Source organism: Coloeus monedula (assembly GCF_965178545.1).
Source record: "Coloeus monedula genome assembly, chromosome: 2".
In the NCBI taxonomy this organism is placed as follows: Eukaryota; Metazoa; Chordata; class Aves; order Passeriformes; family Corvidae; genus Coloeus; species Coloeus monedula.
Window position 1 is genome coordinate 118,724,502 of NC_138782.1, and position 18,087 is coordinate 118,742,588.

General features: G+C 61.4%; 1 protein-coding gene across 4 annotated transcripts; it reads right to left on the reverse strand.

The window, feature by feature from the left end:
* On the reverse strand, positions 1–16,137 carry ZNF395 (zinc finger protein 395). Of its 4 annotated transcripts, none has more exons than XM_082302811.1 (9): positions 13,731–14,337; positions 12,720–13,327; positions 11,364–11,521; positions 11,036–11,151; positions 8,102–8,310; positions 4,392–4,668; positions 2,714–2,806; positions 634–731; positions 1–532 (listed from the first exon to the last, which is right to left on the reverse strand). In XM_082302811.1, the coding sequence occupies exons 2-9, from the start codon at positions 13,233–13,235 to the stop codon at positions 38–40; spliced, it is 1,962 nt and encodes a 653-aa protein (XP_082158937.1). In that variant the 5' UTR covers positions 13,236–13,327; positions 13,731–14,337; the 3' UTR covers positions 1–37. The 4 variants fall into 4 exon arrangements, with proteins under 4 accessions (XP_082158937.1, XP_082158940.1, XP_082158939.1 ...); XM_082302814.1 differs by lacking the exon at positions 13,731–14,337 and adding an exon at positions 15,757–15,824 and having other exon boundaries at positions 4–532; positions 12,720–12,942; XM_082302813.1 differs by lacking the exon at positions 13,731–14,337 and adding an exon at positions 16,070–16,137 and having other exon boundaries at positions 5–532; positions 12,720–12,942.
* Positions 16,138–18,087: the final 1,950 nt, after the last annotated feature.

The window sequence follows — 18,087 nt, forward strand, 5'->3', positions numbered from 1 at the left end:
TTAGGCAGCCAAAGGTGGGGGAAGCTGCCCCGAAACCTCAGCCCAGTTTTGGGGGATTTTCCAGCAGATCTGGGAAATTCAGGAAGCTCTTTGGTCCCCAAATCGCCATCAACGCAGCCCAAACCACGAGCACGCGACTTCCTCCTTCGCCGATCCCACAGGGAATCGTTCTTCGGGTTTTAAAAACAGGGAAAAAAAGTGGAAAAAAGGGTGTTTTTTTTATATATAAAATAAAGCCACCCCGGGTGTAGAATGTACAGGAGGAGGGATTTACGCAGCTCCGGAGGCGCCGCCGCGCTGTGCCGGGAGGGACCTCCACGGTCCCTGCTTGCAGCAGTGAGGGATTCCCGGATTCTCGTGGGAATTCCAAGGATTCCCGTGGGAATTCCAGGTGGGAAGAGGGAAGGATGGGAGCGGGTCTCAGTCCAGGAAGCGCTGGCAGGCCTTTTTCCAGCGGCAGGCCGTGCACCACTGATCCCGGTGCTCGATGCCGTAAACCTTGCGGCATTTCTTGGCTTCGCCGCGGACTTTCCTGGGAAGAACGGGAGAAGGGAGGACGTTCTTTCCCCTCCTGGATTTAAGGGTCGGGTGGACTCAGGTGGATTCCGGGGCTGTGGGAGGCGGGATCCTCACCTGGTGCTGAGGGAGACGCGGGGCGGGGAGGCCACGAGCAGCTGGGGCTGGAGCAGCGGCGCCTGGGGCTCGCTGAGGCTCAGGGAGCGGCTCCTCACCTGAGGGACAGAGCGGGTGAAAAGGGGACAAAGGGGGGAAAAAAGGGGGAAAGGGGGGGAAAAAAGGGGCAAAGGGGGCAAGAAAGGGGCAAAGGGGGCAAGGCGAGGGGTTGTGAGGGCTCCATCCAGCCCTGCGCTTCCTCAGAAAGGAGGGCTGGGAAAAGGGCGGGAAGAAAAGGGCGGGAAGAAAAGGGCGGGAAAATGTGAGGGGGGAAAATATGAGGGGGGAAAAGGAGGAGAAAAGGAGGGGACAGGGAGGAAAAAAAGGAGGGAAAAAGGGAGGAAAAAAGGGAGGAAAAGAAGAGAAGAAAAAAGGAGGGGAAAAGGGAGGAAAAGGGGAGGGAAAAGGGAGGGGAAAAGGGAGGGGAAAAGGGAGGGAAGGAGGGAGGGAAGGAGGGAGGGAAAAAAGGAGGGGAAGAGGGAAAAGAAGGGAAAAAGGAGGGGAAAAAGGAGGGGAAAAAGGAGGGGAAAAAGGAGGGGAAAAAGGAGGGGAAAAAGGAGGGGAAAAGGAGGAAAAAAGGGAGGAAAAGAAGAGAGGGAAGAAGGGAGGAAAAGCAGAAAAAAAAGGAGAAAAAAAGGAGAAAAAAGGGAGGAAAAAGGGAGGAAAGAAGAAGGAAAGAAGAAGGAAAGAAGAAGGAAAGAAGAAGGAAAGAAGAAGGAAAGAAGAAGGAAAAAAGAAGGAAAAAAGAAGGAAAAAAGGAGGAAAAAAGGAGGAAAAAAGGAGGAAAAAAGGAGGAAAAAAGGAGGAAAAAAGGAGGAAAAAAGAGGGGGAAAGGCAGGGGAAAGGAGGGGGAAAGGAGGGGGAAATGGAGGAAAAAAGGGAGGAAGAGAAGAGAGGAAAACAGGGAGGAAAAAGGAAAAAAGGAGGAAAAAAGAAGGGGGAAAAGGAGGGGGAAAAGGAGGGGGAAAAGGAGGGGGAAAAGGAGGGGGAAAAGGAGGGGGAAAAGGAGGGGGAAAAGGAGGGGGAAAAGGAGGGGGAAAAGGAGGGGAAAGAGGAGAAGAGGAGAAGAGAAAGGAGGGGGAAAGGAGGGGAAAAGGAGGGGGAAAGGAGGGGGAAAGGGAGGAAAAGAAGAGAGGGGAAAAGGGAGGAAAAAGAAGAAAAAAAGGAGAAAAAAAGGAGGAAAAAGGGAGGAAAAAAGAAGGAAAGAAGAAGGAAAGAAGAAGGAAAGAAGAAGGAAAGAAGAAGGAAAGAAGAAGGAAAGAAGAAGGAAAGAAGAAGGAAAGAAGAAGGAAAGAAGAAGGAAAGAAGAAGGAAAGAAGAAGGAAAGAAGAAGGAAAGAAGAAGGAAAAAAGAAGGAAAAAAGAAGGAAAAAAGAAGGAAAAAAGAAGGAAAAAAGAAGGAAAAAAGAGGGGGAAAGGAGGGGGAAAGGAGGGGGAAAGGAGGGGGAAAGGAGGGGGAAAGGGAGGAAGAGAAGAGAGGAAAACAGGGAGAAAAAAGGAGGAAAAAAGAAGGGGAAAAAGGAGGAAAAAGGAGGAAAAAGGAGGGGGAAAAGGAGGGGGAAAAGGAGGGGGGAAAGGAGGGGGAAAAGGAGGGGGAAAAGGAGGGGGAAAAGGAGGGGGAAAGAGAGGGGGGAAAGAGAGGGGGGAAAGGAGGAGAGAAAAGGAAGGAAAAAGAAGGGGAAAAGGAGGCAAAGCAGAGGGAAAGCGGAGTTGAAGCGGAATTGAAGCGGAATTGAAGTGGAGGCGAAGGGGAGGCGAGAAGGAGGAGAAAAGGAGGCGAAGCAGAGTTGAAGTGGAGCGGAAATGAAGGGGAAAAGGAAGGGAAAAGGAGGGGAAAAGGAGGGGAAAAGGAGGGGAAAAGGAGGGGAAAAGGAGGGGAAAAGGAGGGGAAAAGGAGGGGAAAAGGAGGGGAAAAGGAGGGGAAAAGGAGGGGAAAAGGAGGGGAAAAGGAGGGGAAAAGGAGGGGAAAAGGAGGGGAAAAGGAGCCGGAGCGGGCAGTGCTCACGCCGGGCCGCTCGGGGCAGGGAACGCGCGGCACTCACCGGTGACAGGGACGGCAGCGTGGAGGTGGCGGCGGCCCAGCTGATGCTGGTGAAGATGTGGGGGGACACCGGGATTTGGATGGAGGGCAGCGCCTGGCAGGGAGGAAAGGGGTCAGGAGCCGGCCTGGGAATCTCCCGTTCCCACGGGAATCCCCGTGGAGCCTTTCCCGCTGCTCGCACGGAGGGAGTGTGGGCGCTCAGCGGCTCCTCCGCGCCTGCCCCCCCAAATCCCGGCCGTGTCGGTGCTTTTGGCCCCAGGTACAGATTTTTCCTGCTTTTTGCTGATGTCACCGCCATTCCCGGGGATGTGACATTCCCTGGAGCAGCCCCGGGGTGTGGAGGGGGGAGGGACAGGGGACAGGGCTCCGTGTTCCCAAATTTCCTGTGGCGGAGATCGGCGGGAGCCGGAGTGGCCGCATTCCGGCCCCGGGATCTGCGGGGTGGGGCACATTCCAGGGCCGGGAATGAGAGTGGGGCCACAGCCCGGCAGGGGACAGCCGGGGGACAGGGACAGGGGACAGGGGACAGCCGGGGGACAGGGACGGGGACGGGGACAGGGGACAGGGGACAGCCGGGGGACAGGGACAGGGACGGGGACAGGGGACAGGGGACAGCCGGGGGACAGGGACGGGGACGGGGACAGGGGACGGGGACAGGGACGGGGGACAAGGACAGGGACAGGGACAGGGACAGGGGACAGGGGACAGGGACAGGGGACAGGGACAGGGGACAGGGACAGGGACAGGGGACAGGGACAGGGGACAGGGACGGGGGACAGGGACGGGGGACAGGGACGGGGGACAGGGACGGGGGACAGGGACGGGGGACGGGGACAGGGACAGGGGACGGGGGACAGGGGACGGGGACAGGGACGGGGACAGGGACAGGGGACAGGGACGGGGACAGGGACAGGGGACAGGGACGGGGACAGGGACAGGGGACAGGGGACATGGACAGGGACAGGGACAGGGACAGGGGACAGGGGACAGGGACAGGGGACGGGGGACAGGGGACATGGACAGCCGGGGGACAGGGACAGGGACGGGGACATGGACAGGGGACAGGGACAGGGGACAGGGACAGGGACATGGACAGGGGACAGGGACAGGGGACAGGGGACAGGGACAGGGGACAGGGGACAGGGACAGGGGACGGGGACAGGGACAGGGGACAGGGACAGGGGACAGGGACAGGGGATGGGGACAGGGACAGGGACAGGGGACAGGGGACGGGGACAGGGGATGGGGACAGGGACAGGGGACAGGGGACAGGAACAGGGGACAGGGGACAGGGACAGGGGACGGGGACAGGGACAGGGGACAGGGGACAGGGACGGGGACAGGGGACAGGGGACAGGGACAGGGGACAGGGGACAGGGACGGGGACAGGGGACAGGGACGGGGACAGGGGACAGGGACAGGGGACAGGGGACAGGGACAGGGGATGGGGACAGGGACAGGGACAGGGGACAGGGACAGGGACATGGACAGGGACATGGACAGGGGACAGGGACAGGGGACAGGGACAGGGGACAGGGACAGGGGACAGGGACATGGACAGGGACACCACTCCCTGTGCCAGGGGACACTGGGCGCCAGGGCCAGGAGCCAGGGCCACCAATCCCCGTGCCAGGGCCAGGGCCAGGCGCAGCCGCCGTCCGCAGCGCGGCCCCGCTCACCTGGTAGGCGTGGTCGGCCTGGATGTGCCAGAAGGAGCCGGGCGCCGAGTGGCTCAGGGCGGGCGGGCACGGGCCGGGCTCCGGCGGGGCCAGCGCCGGGCGGATGGCGATGGGGGCGGAGCAGGACGCGGGGCTGGTGGCACCGGCGCTGGCAGCGGGGCTGGCAGCGGGCGCGGCGCTGGCCGCGGGCACCTCGGCGGGCGGCTCCTCCTTGAGCTGCACCTCGGTGTAGTAAAAATCCTCCTCCTGCTTGCGGTGCTCCGAGTCGGGACCGTCCCTGCGGGGAGGGGACAGCGGTGACGAGGGGGCCCTGTGGCCACCGGAGAGGGGACAGAGGGGACGAGGGGGCCCCGGCCCCGCCAGTCTGGGACAGGGGTTTTGTCCTCCCCACTGTCCCTGTCCCCGCTGCCGAGGAAAGCAAGGAAATCCTCCTGGCCTAGGAATGCTGGAGTATGGAGCGCTGGGAATGCCGTGCCCCATAGATTGGGGCCAGCCCCACAGGCTGAGCACAGATCCCATTGCCACCCCATAGATCCCACTGCCAGCCCCACAGACTGACCCACAGATCCCAGCCCCACAGGCTGACCCACAGATCCCATTGCCACCCCACAGATCCCATTCCCAGCCCTACAGACTGACCCACAGATCCCAACCCCATAGATCCCATTCCCAGCCCTACAGACCGACCCATAGATCCCATTCCCACCCCACAGATCCCATTCCCAGCCCCACAGACTGACCCACAGATCCCATTCCCACCCCACAGATCCCATTCCCACCCCACAGATCCCATTCCCAGCCCCATAGACTGACCCACGGATCCCAGCCCCACAGGCTGACCCACAGATCCCATTGCCACCCCACAGATCCCATTCCCAGCCCTACAGACTGACCCACAGATCCCAACCCCATAGATCCCATTCCCAGCCCTACAGACCGACCCATAGATCCCATTCCCACCCCACAGATCCCATTCCCAGCCCCACAGACTGACCCACAGATCCCATTCCCACCCCACAGATCCCATTCCCACCCCACAGATCCCATTCCCAGCCCCATAGACTGACCCACGGATCCCATTCCCACCCCACAGATCCCATTCCCAGCCCCACAGGCTGAGCACAGATCCCATTGCCACCCCTCAGATCCCATTCCCAGCCCCACAGACTGACCCATAGATCCCAGCCCCACAGGCTGACCCACGGATCCCATTGCCACCCCACAGATCCCATTCCCAGCCCTACAGACTGACCCACAGATCCCAACCCCATAGATCCCATTCCCAGCCCTACAGACCGACCCATAGATCCCATTCCCACCCCACAGATCCCATTCCCAGCCCCACAGACTGACCCACAGATCCCATTCCCACCCCACAGATCCCATTCCCAGCCCCACAGATTGACCCACAGATCCCATTCCCACCCCACAGATCCCATTCCCAGCCCCATAGACTGACCCACGGATCCCATTCCCACCCCACAGATCCCATTCCCAGCCCCATAGACTGACCCATAGATCCCAGCTCCATACATCCCATGCCCACCCCACAGATCCCATTCCCACCCCACAGATCCCATTTCCCTCGGGAAGGGAAAATCTTGGGAATTCTGGAGGGAAGAATCCAATGGATTCGGGGGGGCAGGAAGGGGAAATCCCAGGAATTCCAAGGGGATGCCTCCCGTGGATCAGGCGCTCAGGAAGGGGAAATCTCGGGAATTCCGGAGGGATAAATCCCATGGATTCGGGGGTCAGGAAGGGGAAATCCCAGGAATTTGGAGGGATAAATCCAATGGATTTGGGGCTCGGGAAGGGGAAATCCCGGGAATTCCGGAGGGATAAATCCCACGGATTCAGGGCTCAGGAAGGGGAAATCCTGGGAATTCCAGAGGGGTAAATCCCATGGATTCGGGGCTCAGGAAGGGGAAATCCCGGGAATTCCAGAGGGGTAAATCCCACGGATTCAGGGCTCAGGAAGGGGAAATCCCGGGAATTCCAGAGGGGTAAATCCCACGGATTCAGGGCTCAGGAAGGGGAAATCCCGGGAATTCCAGAGGGGTAAATCCCACGGATTCAGGGCTCAGGAAGGGGAAATCCCGGGAATTCCAGAGGGGTAAATCCCACGGATTCAGGGCTCAGGAAGGGGAAATCCCGGGAATTCCAGAGGGGTAAATCCCACGGATTCAGGGCTCAGGAAAGGGAAATCCCGGGAATTCCGGAGGGGCCGGGCCTTACCGCAGGTGCCGCGTGCGGACGTGGCGCTTGATGCCCACCACGGAGCGCAGCTCTTTGCCGCAGCCGGGCCACAGGCACTTGAACACCACCGAGTTCTGCGGGGGACGCCCGCGTCACCCTCGCCCGGCACCGCCGAGCCCTCCCGCGGCCTGCGCCCATTCCCTCATTCCCGCGGCCTGCGCCCATTCCCTCATTCCCGCGGCCTGCGCCCATTCCCTCATTCCCGCGGGCGTTCCCTCATTCCTTCCCGCGGGCGTTCGTTCATTCATTCCCTCATTCCCGCGGGCGTTCCCTCATTCCCGCTTTCGTTCATTCATTCCTTCCTTCCCGCTGGCCTTCACTCATTCATTCATTCCCGCGCTTCTTCATTCATTCCTTCCCGCGGGCGTTCCCTCATTCCCGCGCTTCTTCATTCATTCCTTCCCGCGGGCGTTCATTCATTCCCGCCTTCGTTCATTCATTCATTCCTGCATGCATTCCCGCATTCCCGCCTTCATCCATCCCTTCCCGCCTTCATCCCTTCCCACGTGTATTCATCCCTTCCCACGTTCGTTCCCTCATTCCCGCCTTCATTCCCTCATTCCCGCCCTCGTTCCCTCATTCCCGCCCTCGTTCCCTCATTCCCGCCCTCGTTCCCTCATTCCCGCCCTCGTTCCCTCATTCCCGCCCTCGTTCCCTCATTCCCGCCCTCGTTCCCTCATTCCCACGTCCATTCATTCCTTCCCGCATCCATTCCCTCATTCCCGCGTCCATTCCCTCATTCCCGTGCTCATTCATTCATTCCCGCCTTCATTCCCATATTCCTTCCTTCATTCCCACGTTCCTTCCTTCATTCCCGCGCTCATTCCCACGTCCCTTCATTCCCGCGTCCCTTCCCGTGTTCGTTCCTTCCCACGTTCCTTCCCTCATTCCCGTGTTCCTTCCTTCTCACGTTCCTTCATTCCTGCATTCCTTCCCTCATTCCCACGTTCCTTCCCGTGTTCCTTCATTCCCTCATTCCTTCCCACGTTCATTCCTCCCCACACTCATTCCTTCCTTCCTGCGCTCATTCCTTCCCACATTCCTTCCCGTGTTCCTTCATTCCCGTGTTCCTTCATTCCCGTGTTCCTTCATTCCCTCATTCCTTCCCGCGTTCATCCCTTCCCGCGTTCCTTCCCTCCCGCATTCCTTCCTTCCCGCGTTCATTCATTCCCTCATCCCTTCCCGCCTTCATTCCTTCCCTCATTCCCTCGTTCATTCCTGCATTCCTTCCTTCCCACGTTCCCTCCCGCGTTCATTCCTTCATTCCCACATTCATTCCCACGTTCATTCCCTCATTCCCGCGTTCCTTCCCTCTTTCCCACGTTCATTCCTTCCCGCGTTCATTCCCTCATTCCCGCCTTCATTCCCTCATTCCCGCCTTCATTCTTTCCCGTGTTCATTCCCGCCTTCATTCCCTCCTTCCCGCCTTCATTCCCTCCTTCCCGCATCCCCACCTTCCTCCTGCGCGGAGCCGGCTCGTCCCTCGGGAAGGGCTCGCAGTCGGTGTCGAAGCCGTCGTCGGCCGCGGGCGAGCTGCGGGCGGTGCCCGAGGGGCGCGGCGGGGACGGGGCGGCGCTGCCGGCGCTGCCGCGGCCGCTGCTGCTGCTGCCGCTGTCCGACACGTCCCCGCTCTCCTTCCACGCCTCGCACGCGGCCCGCGGCGCTGCGCCCGGGGGACACGGGGATGCCACCGTCACCTCGGGGACGGCCGGACAACGTCCCCAGGGTGCGGGGAATGGACACGGGGACATGGGGACACTGCCACCGTCACCTCGGGGATGGCCGGACAATGTCCCCAAGGGTGTGCGGAGGGGACACGGGGACATGGGGACACTGCCACCGTCACCTCGGGGACGGCCGGACAACGTCCCCAGGGTGCGGGGAATGGACACGGGGACATGGGGACACTGCCACCGTCACCTTGGGGATGATCCCGTCCCCAGGCTGGAAAAGCCACAGGGATCCTCCTAAAAGCCCGGCCAAGGCCCTTCCTTCCTTTCCCTAAATTCCTTCCCTTCCCTAAATTCCTTCCCTTCCCTAAATCCCTTCCCTTCCCTGAATCCCTTCCCTTCCCTGAATCCCTTCCCTAAATCTCTTCCCTAAATCTCTTCCCTAAATCTCTTCCCTAAATCCCTTCCCTAAATCCCTTCCCTTCTTCCTTTGCCTTCCTTTCTTCTTCCTTTTCCTGCCCTTTCTTCCCTTTTCCTCCCCTTCCCTCTTCTTTCCTCCCTTTTCCTCCCGTTTTCCTCATTTTTCCTGCTCTTCCCTCCCCTTCTCCTGCCTTTCCCTCCCCTCTCCTCCTTTTCCTCCCCTTTCCTCTCCTCTCCACCTCTTCCCTCCCCTTCCCTCCCTTTCCCCCTTTTCCTCCTCTTCTTCATCTTTCTTCCCTAAGTCCCTTCCCTAAATCCCTTCCCTTCGGATATAAAAAGCTCGGGATGAGCAGAGCAAAGCCAGAGGCTCCCTGGAAACACCCGGATCCCATCCCAGCTAAATTCCAGAATTCCAGCAGGAAAAACCCGCGGGGGGGGGGAAAATCTGGGAATCCTTGAGCTTTTCCCAAGGGATCGGGAATCAAATCCACCCTCCCCCCTCCTCGCTCCCGTTTCCCCCCCCGCCCCTTCTTTCCTCTGAAACCCAGGTTTGCTTGGAATTTTGGGGAATTCCAACAAATCCCAACCGTTATCCCGAGAATTCGATGCCACTCCCTGTCTACGCTGCTTTTCCGCCCGGTTATCCGCGGCTTATCCCGTTTGTGCCGTTCCCGGTGGCACGGGACGGAATTCCCACGGCTCCCGGGGTTATTTTTATCCATCCCGGGAACCTCTGACTCCTCGGGAATGAGGCTGCCGCTAAAAAAAGGAATGACCGGGAATTGCCCCCTGCCCTGGGATGGCCGTGGATGGTTGGATTTCGGGAATAATTCCTGCCTGGAAAGGGTGTTCCAGCCCTCCAAAGGCTCCCCAGGGAAAGGTTTGGAGGCCCCATTCCCAGAGGGATCGAAAATCCCTGTGGATGTGGCACTTGGGGACATGGATTTGGAATTCCCTGACAGGAGCCAGGTGGGATCGGGATTTCTCCCAGGAAAAGAGGGAATGGCCCCAAGTTGTTCCAGGAGAGGCTCAGGTTGGATTTTGGGAACAATTCCCGCCTGGAGAGGAGGGTCAGGCAGTGGAAGGGGGAGTCCCCATCCCCGGAGTGTCCAAGGAATTCCTGGATGTGGCACTCGGAGCTGGGGACAAGGTGGGGCTCGATGACCTCGGAGGGCTTTTCCAACCTCGGGAATTCCGGGATTCAGCCAGGAGCCCTTCCCGAGCTCCTCCAGCTCCTCAGGGACACAAATCTCACTCCTGCCATTCCCACTCCTGCCAATCCCACTCCTGCCATTCCCACTCCTGCCATTCCCACTCCTGCCATTCCCACTCCCGCCATTCCCACTCCTGCCATTCCCACTCCTGCCAATCCCACTCCCGCCATTCCCACTCCCGCCATTCCCACTCCCGCCATTCCCATTCCCGCCATTCCCTCTCCTTCCATTCCCTCTCCCGCCATTCCCTCTCCTTCCATTCCCTCTCCTTCCATTCCCTCTCCTTCCATTCCCACTCCTGCCATTCCCACACCGCTGTGATTGAGGCACCTGGAGTCAGCTTGGAGGTGACTCCGAGGTGGGTGGGATGCGGGAATGCCGGAGGGATCGGGATCGGGATCATTGGGAAGGGCTGGATCCATGGGATGAGGTGGGTGGGATGTGGGAATGCCGGAGGGATCGGGATCATCGGGAAGGGCTGGATCCATGGGATGTGGGAATGCCGGAGGGATCGGGATCATCGGGAAGGGCTGGATCCATGGGATGAGGGCGATGGTGTGAAGGTCCCCAAGGCCGAGTGCCGGCTCCTGGATTTGTGTCACCACGGAATGCTCCAGGATGGAAAACTGGGAAAGGTTTGGAGCTGGGAAAGGGGCTCAGCCTGGAGAAAAGGAGGCTCCAGAGGGAATTTTCCCCCTCTGGAATTCCCTGAGCAGCCAGGTGGGATCGGGATCTCTCCCGGGAAAAGAGGGAACAGCCCCAAGTTATTCCAGGGGAGGCTCAGGCTGGATTTTAAAAACAATTCCCACCTGGAAAGGATTTTTCCAGCCCTCCAAAGGCTGCCCGGGGAGGTTTGGAATCCCCATTCCCAGAGGGATCAAAGATCCCTGTGGAAGCGGCACTGGGACACCCAGAAACGCCGGGAATGCTCGGACTCGATCCCGGAGGCTTTTCCCACCCTCGGCCATTCCGGGACCGGACAATCCCGCTGCCGCTCCCTGACCCTCCCCACATTCCCTGCGCCAACGGGAGCGGCGCATTCCCGGCTCCCGGGAATCTGGGATTCCCTCGGAAGGACACTCACGGGGGAGGCCGCCGCCGTCGCCGCCGGGAGGGCTCCGCACCGCGGGGCTGCACGAGAGGCTCGTCAGCACCATGGCCGCCACCATCTCGTCCATCTCCACCGCCGCGTCGGCTTTCCTGCTCCGGCAGAGGGAGAAAACATCGGGAATTCCCATGGAAAAAGCGGAGGAACCACCCGGAGAACCCCCCGTGGATGTACGCCCCCCCCTCCAGGGTGGGAAGGGAAAAGGCATCCGAGATCCCCGCCATCCCGACAGGAAGCGCCCTGCGGATAATCCCCGGGAAAGGCGGGGATATCCCTGGAATCGCCGCCTGGAAAAGGCGCCAACCTCTTGGGAACGTCGATGCTGCTGGACACGGATCTCTGGAGCGCCTCGGCGGGGCCGGGATTCATGGAATCGGGCAGGGACGGAGGCTGGAGCGCGTCCGGCAGCCTCCAGCACGCCGGGAATCCCTGGCTCGGCTCATCCAGGGCGGTGAGGAGGACCTGGGAAGGGCAGGAGAAGTTTGGGATGAGGTTCTGGATCCCACGGGATCGGGATCCCTCATCCTCGTTTTCCTTCCTGTCCTGGAGGGTTTGGAGTTCGGATTCCTAAGGAGCGGCCAGGGTTCATCCCCCCCCCCCCAAAAAAAATCTGCTCTTCCCAGCCCCAGCAATCCCGAATTTCCCGAGCCTCCAAGAGTTGGGATTTCGGCTGGACTTTTCCCCGATGGATTTGGCTGCTCTGGGTTTGTTCCCAGGGATCGCCCACACCCAGCTCCTCCAGGCACCCTTCCTTTCGGGAATCTGCTCCTTCCCAGATTCCCAAATCCCTCCGGAATGGGCGCTTTTCCATCAGCACCACCCCGAGCCTATTCCCATTCATGGAAAAATATCCCCTGGATATTCGCAGCACCGGGAACGTCCCTCCGGGGAATTGCGGGATCTGGGATCCGGGGAATCGGCACAAGGATCAATCCTTCCCGAAAACCGGGATCGGGACTTTTCCACGGAGCACGAGGAGCTGGGATCTCCTCCGGCTGTGCTGGGAGGGGAGGACACCCCATCCCTGTTTCAGTGCCATTCCCAGCAGCTGGAAAAACGCTCCCGCGTGGAATGAAACAGCCCTCAGTGCCCGGTGGGCAACAAAAACCGGGAAGAGGCGGAAAAACGAGCAGGGAACGTTTCACACTTCATCTCCCCAGCTCTGCCCGGAAAAGGCTTCGCAGGGAAGCAGCCGGGATTTGGGAATGCTGTTCCCTGTCCCAGGGCTCTCCCGAGCCTCGGTCGGGATTCCGGGACACGGGAACGGCGAATCCAGAGGGGCTGGGGGAGCTCCCTCAGGGCACCACGGCCCCCAGATCCGCAGCTCCCGGGGCAGCTCCGTGCGGCTTCCCTCGGGATTCCAATGCGGGATACGGAGACACGGGAGGAGTCCGTGGCAGGGAATTCCATTGGGAATCTGGTGACGCTCCCAAACCATCGTCCTCAGCACGACGGAGGGAAACCTCGAGCCACCCACGTCGCGTCCGTGCTCTTTTTTCCGGAGAAGATCCCGCTTTTGGCCGGGATTCGGGATATTTCCAGAGGAAACGGACCTCTGCCTCAGTTCGGCGTGATCCAAACCCACGGGATCCCCAGGAATTCAGGAGAATCCCAGGAATTCCCCCACCCTTGGAGCACACCCCACCACCCAAGGAGGTACCTGCTGCCCACGGAGCTGCCGGAGGCCGGGATTCGGGAACGCGGGGGCTCGGCCGCTCTCCTCCAGAGCCCGGGAGCAGGATCCATCCTCGTGTGGGGCGGGCGCCCGGCCCAGCTCGGGAATCTGGGAAGCCGCCAGGATCCCGTCGGGAGCGGCGACGCGGGTGCCGAGCAGGGAGCGCTTCCCGAGGCGCCGCGACAGCACGGTGGCCATGGCGGAGACGCTGCGGAGACACCGGGATGGCACCGGGAGCTGGCACGGGGACGGCGGAGCCGCAGCTGCCGCCGCCACCCCGCAGCTCATCTTTGGGAACGGCTTCTGGAGCTCTCCGGGATAAATCGGGATGAGCCAGCCCAAAGGAAAAGCCGTCAGCGTCCGGAGCTCACGAGCCACCGGCGACATTCCCAAGGGCGCCACGGCCATTCCCAACTGTCCCACCCTGGTGCTGCTCAGCCTTGACCTCCAGACCTCGTTCCCGGGGCAGTCCTGGAATTCCCAGCCCTTCCTCAGCTGCATCCCAACGCTCCCATTTTCAGGAGCTCTCCGAATTCTGGGAGAGGTCTCTCCGAGCCCCCGCAGCCAACAAAACAGGAGCTTCCTCCCGATTCCTTTGGAAAGGAACGATTTGGAGCATTTTTATCCCAAAACTGGAACTATTTTTGCCCCTCCGGGCGTGTCGGGCGAGAAGGAATTCCCAAAGAAAGCCAGGGGAGCTGCCCGGAGTTCCTCGGAGCCGCATCCATCGCGCTCCCAAGGCCATCCAGGATTTACGAGCGGTTTTATGGATAACCGTCCTGCCCCGAATCCCGCCGGGCCCGGGTAGAACATTAACAGCTCGGAGGAGCCGCAAAGGACGGGGCAGGAGGAGGAGGAGGAGGAAGGGGACGGGGGCGCTCGGAGAGAGGCGGGACAGGGGACATCGGCACGGGGACATCGCCGCCGCCGCCCTCGGCTCCTTCCCTCTGGAGCGGGATCAAAGCGGAGCCGCTCTCCCGGCCGCTTCCCGCTCACCTCGCCAGGTGAGGAGTTCTCTGGGATGTTCCTGAGCCCGCTGGGGTTGTTTTTTCCAAGGGGGTTTTTCCTGTTTTCTGGAGATCCCCCAAGAAGGGCTTGGCGGGGACGGGGGGGGGTGGACACGGCGGTTCGCCTCAAAGCCCGCAACGAAGCCTCTCCAGCCCTGCTGACCGCGCTCCTTCCGGCCTTGGAGGATCCCAGGATTTGGGATCCGAACTGCGGGATCTCGGCAAGAGGGAAAACGGCGCCGAGGCTGCTCACGCCGCCTCCAAACCCCTCCTGGCCGGCGGCCAGCGGGGCAGCGCCGAAGCTGCTTCTCATTTCCTTCGGGGTTTCGTTTTCCCTTCCCTCGCCTTCCCCCTCCGGCCCGCGGAGGGAGCGGGAAGGGGCAGAGAGAGAGAGAGAGAGAGAGAACGGGAGAGGGGGAAGGAAAACCCTTCCCGAAGCCAATTTTTGGAACCGCATCTGCTTCCAGCAGACCTTTGAACGCCCGATCCCATTCCGGAGCCGAGGGGGACACGGCCGTGCCAAGAAATCCCTGTTCCCGCTCGTGTTCCCCCCCCCCAAAAAAAACCCCCCCAAAGCGAGGAGAGGAGCGGGAGCCCTCCCAGCTGTTCCCAATCACGCGCCGCAGGGGTCAGAGCCGGCGCGGATCCCAAATTATTCCTTGCTCCGATGCCGGGCGTGGATTTTTGGCCGGCGCTTTTCCAAGAACGTCAGCCCTCGAGCCCGGCCGCCGGCGGAGGTTTGGGAAAGAGCGCGCGGAAAACGAGGAATGGTTGGTTCAAGGGAGAAGCGGGGAATGGTTCCCGGTGCTCATCCCAGCTCCTGGGTGGTTTTTTTGGGAAGAAGGCAGCTCCTGCAGCAGTGGTGCTGGGCAAGCACACGCCGTTTTCCCTGGTTTTTTTAGGGAAAAATGCTGGAATAGTCCCTCGAATCCAGCCTCAGTCCCGCCACGGATCAAGGACCCGAACCACCACGGCCAGGCTGTGACAGAGCCCAAACTTTTCCTGTCTCCCAGCCCACGGTTTCCAGAAATCCTCTCTCTCCTTATCCCAAAAATACCCCGGATCCCTTTGCAAACCACGGGCACGAGGGGGTCTCCGCAGGCAGCGCTCCGCCGAGTTCGGGCCCTTTTTAATAAAGGCTCCGACCCCAAAGCTGAACCGAGCGAGACCCAAAGCCCACAAAACAGGCGCTTCCCAGAGTTTCCTCCTAATTCCGCCTGGATTGCGCCCCTGGATGTGTCACTGTGGGGAAAGGCTTCACCCGCGCCAACACCAGGCCGCTCCAAGCGGGGAATGATCCCAGAGGGAAACACTTTCGGAGGACGCGTTCCAGCCCCCCCCCCCCCCAAAAAAAATCCCGTTTGTGGGGCCGGCGAGGGCAGCCAGGAAGGAAAGGGAGGGAGTCGGGCGCTTTCTGGGAGCGGTGCCGGCAGCGGCACGGATCCACGGATCCATGGATTGTGCGTGTTCCCGGCCGCGGGGCACGTGGGGAACGCGGCAGCGCCGGAGGCACGGGAGGAGGAGGAGGAGAAGGAGGAGGAGGAGAAGGAGGAGGAGGAGGAGGAGGAGAAGGAGGAGTGTGCCCGGGCCTGCCGCGGAGGGCGGCACCGGGCAGGGCACGTGTGCGCGGGGCGGGGGACACGGAGGGAGGGAGGGAGGGAGGGAGGGAAGGAGGGAGGGGGACACAGGGACCGAGCGAACCGGGGGGCGGGACACGGAGCGGGATGGGGGGGCACGGGTGGGGTGGGTACGGACAGCGAGGGGGGGTGGGCATGGAGCGGGATTGGGGGGCACCGGCAGCCGGTGAGTGCGGGCACAGCCGGCGGGAGGGGGTGGCAGGGGCTGGGATTGCGGTGGGAATGCCGCGGGGAGCACGGACACCGGGCAGGCCCCACGGAGGACGCGGGGAAGGGGGCTGCGCGCCCCGGGAGCGGGCAGGGAGCGGCGGAAAGGCAGAGCCGGCTGCTGCCCAGCCCGGCGGGGTTCGGGGGTGTCCCGGCTGGGGTCCCGCTTACCTCCGGCACGGCTGCCGCCCGGCGCTGGCTGTTTTGGAACGCCCGTCCCCGTTCCCGGCTGGAGCCCCGCCGGGCCGGGCGGGGCGGGGCGGAGCCGCGGCCGGGCGGGAACCGCCGCTCCCGCGCGCGCGGCTTTTTTTTATTATTATTATTTCCCCCCCCCCCGATTTTTTGTTTTTGTTTCCCCCCCCCCCCTCCCCTCCCCTCTTCTCCCTTCCTTCTCAGCCGCCGGCTGTAGAGGGAGAGAGGGAGGGAAGGAAGGAGGATGAAGAGGAAAGGGAGGAAGCCGGGCGGGGGGGATGCCGCTACTCACAGCGCCCGGGGAGCCCCGCTCGGAGCCTCGCCTCGCCGCCGGCCGGGTTAAAGCTCCCGGGGCCGGGCTGGTGTAAACAACCTCCCCACATGCTCGGCCCCTTCCTGCGCATTGGCTCCGCCGATGCCTTTCCGTGCAACGCCCCCGCCGCCCGGCCCCGGCCGCGGCCCCGCCGCGCTCCGCCGGCCCGGCCCGGGGATGCCGGCGCTGCCCGCGGGGGAAGGGGAGCGGCCCAGGGGCTGCGGGCCCCTCGTTCTCCCCCTCGTTCTCCCCCTGCTTCTCCCCCTCGTTCTCCCCCTGCTTCTTTCCCCCTCTGCTTCTTTCCCTCGTTCTCCCCCTGCTTCTCCTCCTCGTTCTCCCCCTGCTTCTTTCCCCCTCTGCTTCTTTCCCTCGTTCTCCCCCTGCTTCTTTCCCCCCCTGCTTCTTTCCCCCTCTGCTTCTTTCCCCCCCTGCTTCTTTCGCTGCTTCCCCGCGGCTCTCCCGCCCAGCCGGCCCCGGGGATGAGGCTCCGCAGCCCGCGGGGCTCCGGGCTTTACCCGAGCGAGGGCTGGCGGCTCTCGGGTGTCTTTTTGTCGCTTTTTTGTCGCTTTTTTGTCGCTTTTTTGGCTGTTTTGCGCTTGTAAAGCGCGGGTTTGGCGCTATTTTAAGTTTGGTCCCTTGGGGCTTTTTGCCTCCGAAGGGCTGGGATTTCCCTCGCACCCCTTTCCCAAGGAATGGGGATTTTCCTTTACTCCCTTCCCGAGGGATTGGGATCCTCCTCACCCCTTTCCCAAGGAATGGGGCTCCTCCTCCACCCCTTTCCAGAGGGATTGGGATCCTCCTCACCCCTTTCCCAAGGAATGGGGCTCCTCTTCCACCCCTTTCCCAAGGGATTGGGATCCTCCTCACCCCTTTCCCAAGGAATGGGGCTCCTCCTCCACCCCTTTCCCAAGGGATTGGGATCCTCCTCACCCCTTTCCCAAGGAATGGGGCTCCTCCTCCACCCCTTTCCCAAGGGATTGGGATCCCCCTCGCCCCTTTCCCAAGGAATGGGGCTCCTCCTCCACCCCTTTCCCAAGGGATTGGGATCCCCCTCGCCCCTTTCCCAAGGAATGGGGCTCCTCCTCCACCCCTTTCCCAAGGGATTGGGATCCCCCTCACCCCTTTCCCAAGGAATGGGGCTCCTCCTCCACCCCTTTCCCAAGGGATTGGGATCCTCCTCACCCCTTTCCCAAGGAATGGGGCTCCTCCTCCACCCCTTCCCAAGGGATTGGGATCCCCCTCACCCCTTTCCCAAGGAATGGGGCTCCTCCTCCACCCCTTTCCCAAGGGATTGGGATCCTCCTCACCCCTTTCCCAAGGAATGGGGCTCCTCCTCCACCCCTTTCCCAAGGGATTGGGATCCCCCTCACCCCTTTCCCAAGGAATGGGGCTTCTCCTGCACCCCTTTCCCGAGGGATTGGGATCCCCCTCACCCCTTTCCCAAGGAATGGGGCTCCTCCTCCACACTTCCCAAGGGATTGGGATCCCCCTCACCCCTTTCCCAAGGAATGGGGCTTCTCCTGCACCCCTTTCCCGAGGGATTGGGATCCCCCTCACCCCTTTCCCAAGGAATGGGGCTCCTCCTCCACACTTCCCAAGGGATTGGGATCCCCCTCACCCCTTTCCCAAGGATTTGGGCTCCTCCCGCACCCCCTTTCCCCACCACCCCTCTCTCCTTATCTGTTTTTCAGTAAGTGAGGCTTAAATTAACGCCCCTTTTTGGGGTTTATTTCAGTTTGGGGCATTGTTTCCCCCCCCACCCCCCTTTGAAACCCTGGGCTTTTTGTCGCCATGACAAAAATCCCTAATTTTGGTGTTTGTCCCTTTATAGCGCGTTAAGGCAGAGCTGATGTACAAACACTGGGCCCATGCCAGCCTCTAAAAATGTTTATTTTTACCAGCAACGAATTTACACGGCCCCAGGTAGGATTTTATTCCCGCTGTCCGAGGTGAAACGCTGCGACAAGAAGGGGTTTTCACCCGGTCGTGGTAGAAAA

Excerpts from the sequence above, each read along its gene's own strand:
- ZNF395 (XM_082302811.1), bottom strand. The coding sequence starts at position 13,235 with ATGCAGCTGAGGAAGGGCTGGGAATTCCAGGACTGCCCCGGGAACGAG. Across the intron at positions 11,522-12,719 it reads GGCAGCTCCGTGGGCAGCAG|GTCCTCCTCACCGCCCTGGA; the intron begins GTACCTCCTTGG and ends TGCCCTTCCCAG. Across the intron at positions 2,807-4,391 it reads AGGCCGACCACGCCTACCAG|GCGCTGCCCTCCATCCAAAT; the intron begins GTGAGCGGGGCC and ends CCTCCCTGCCAG.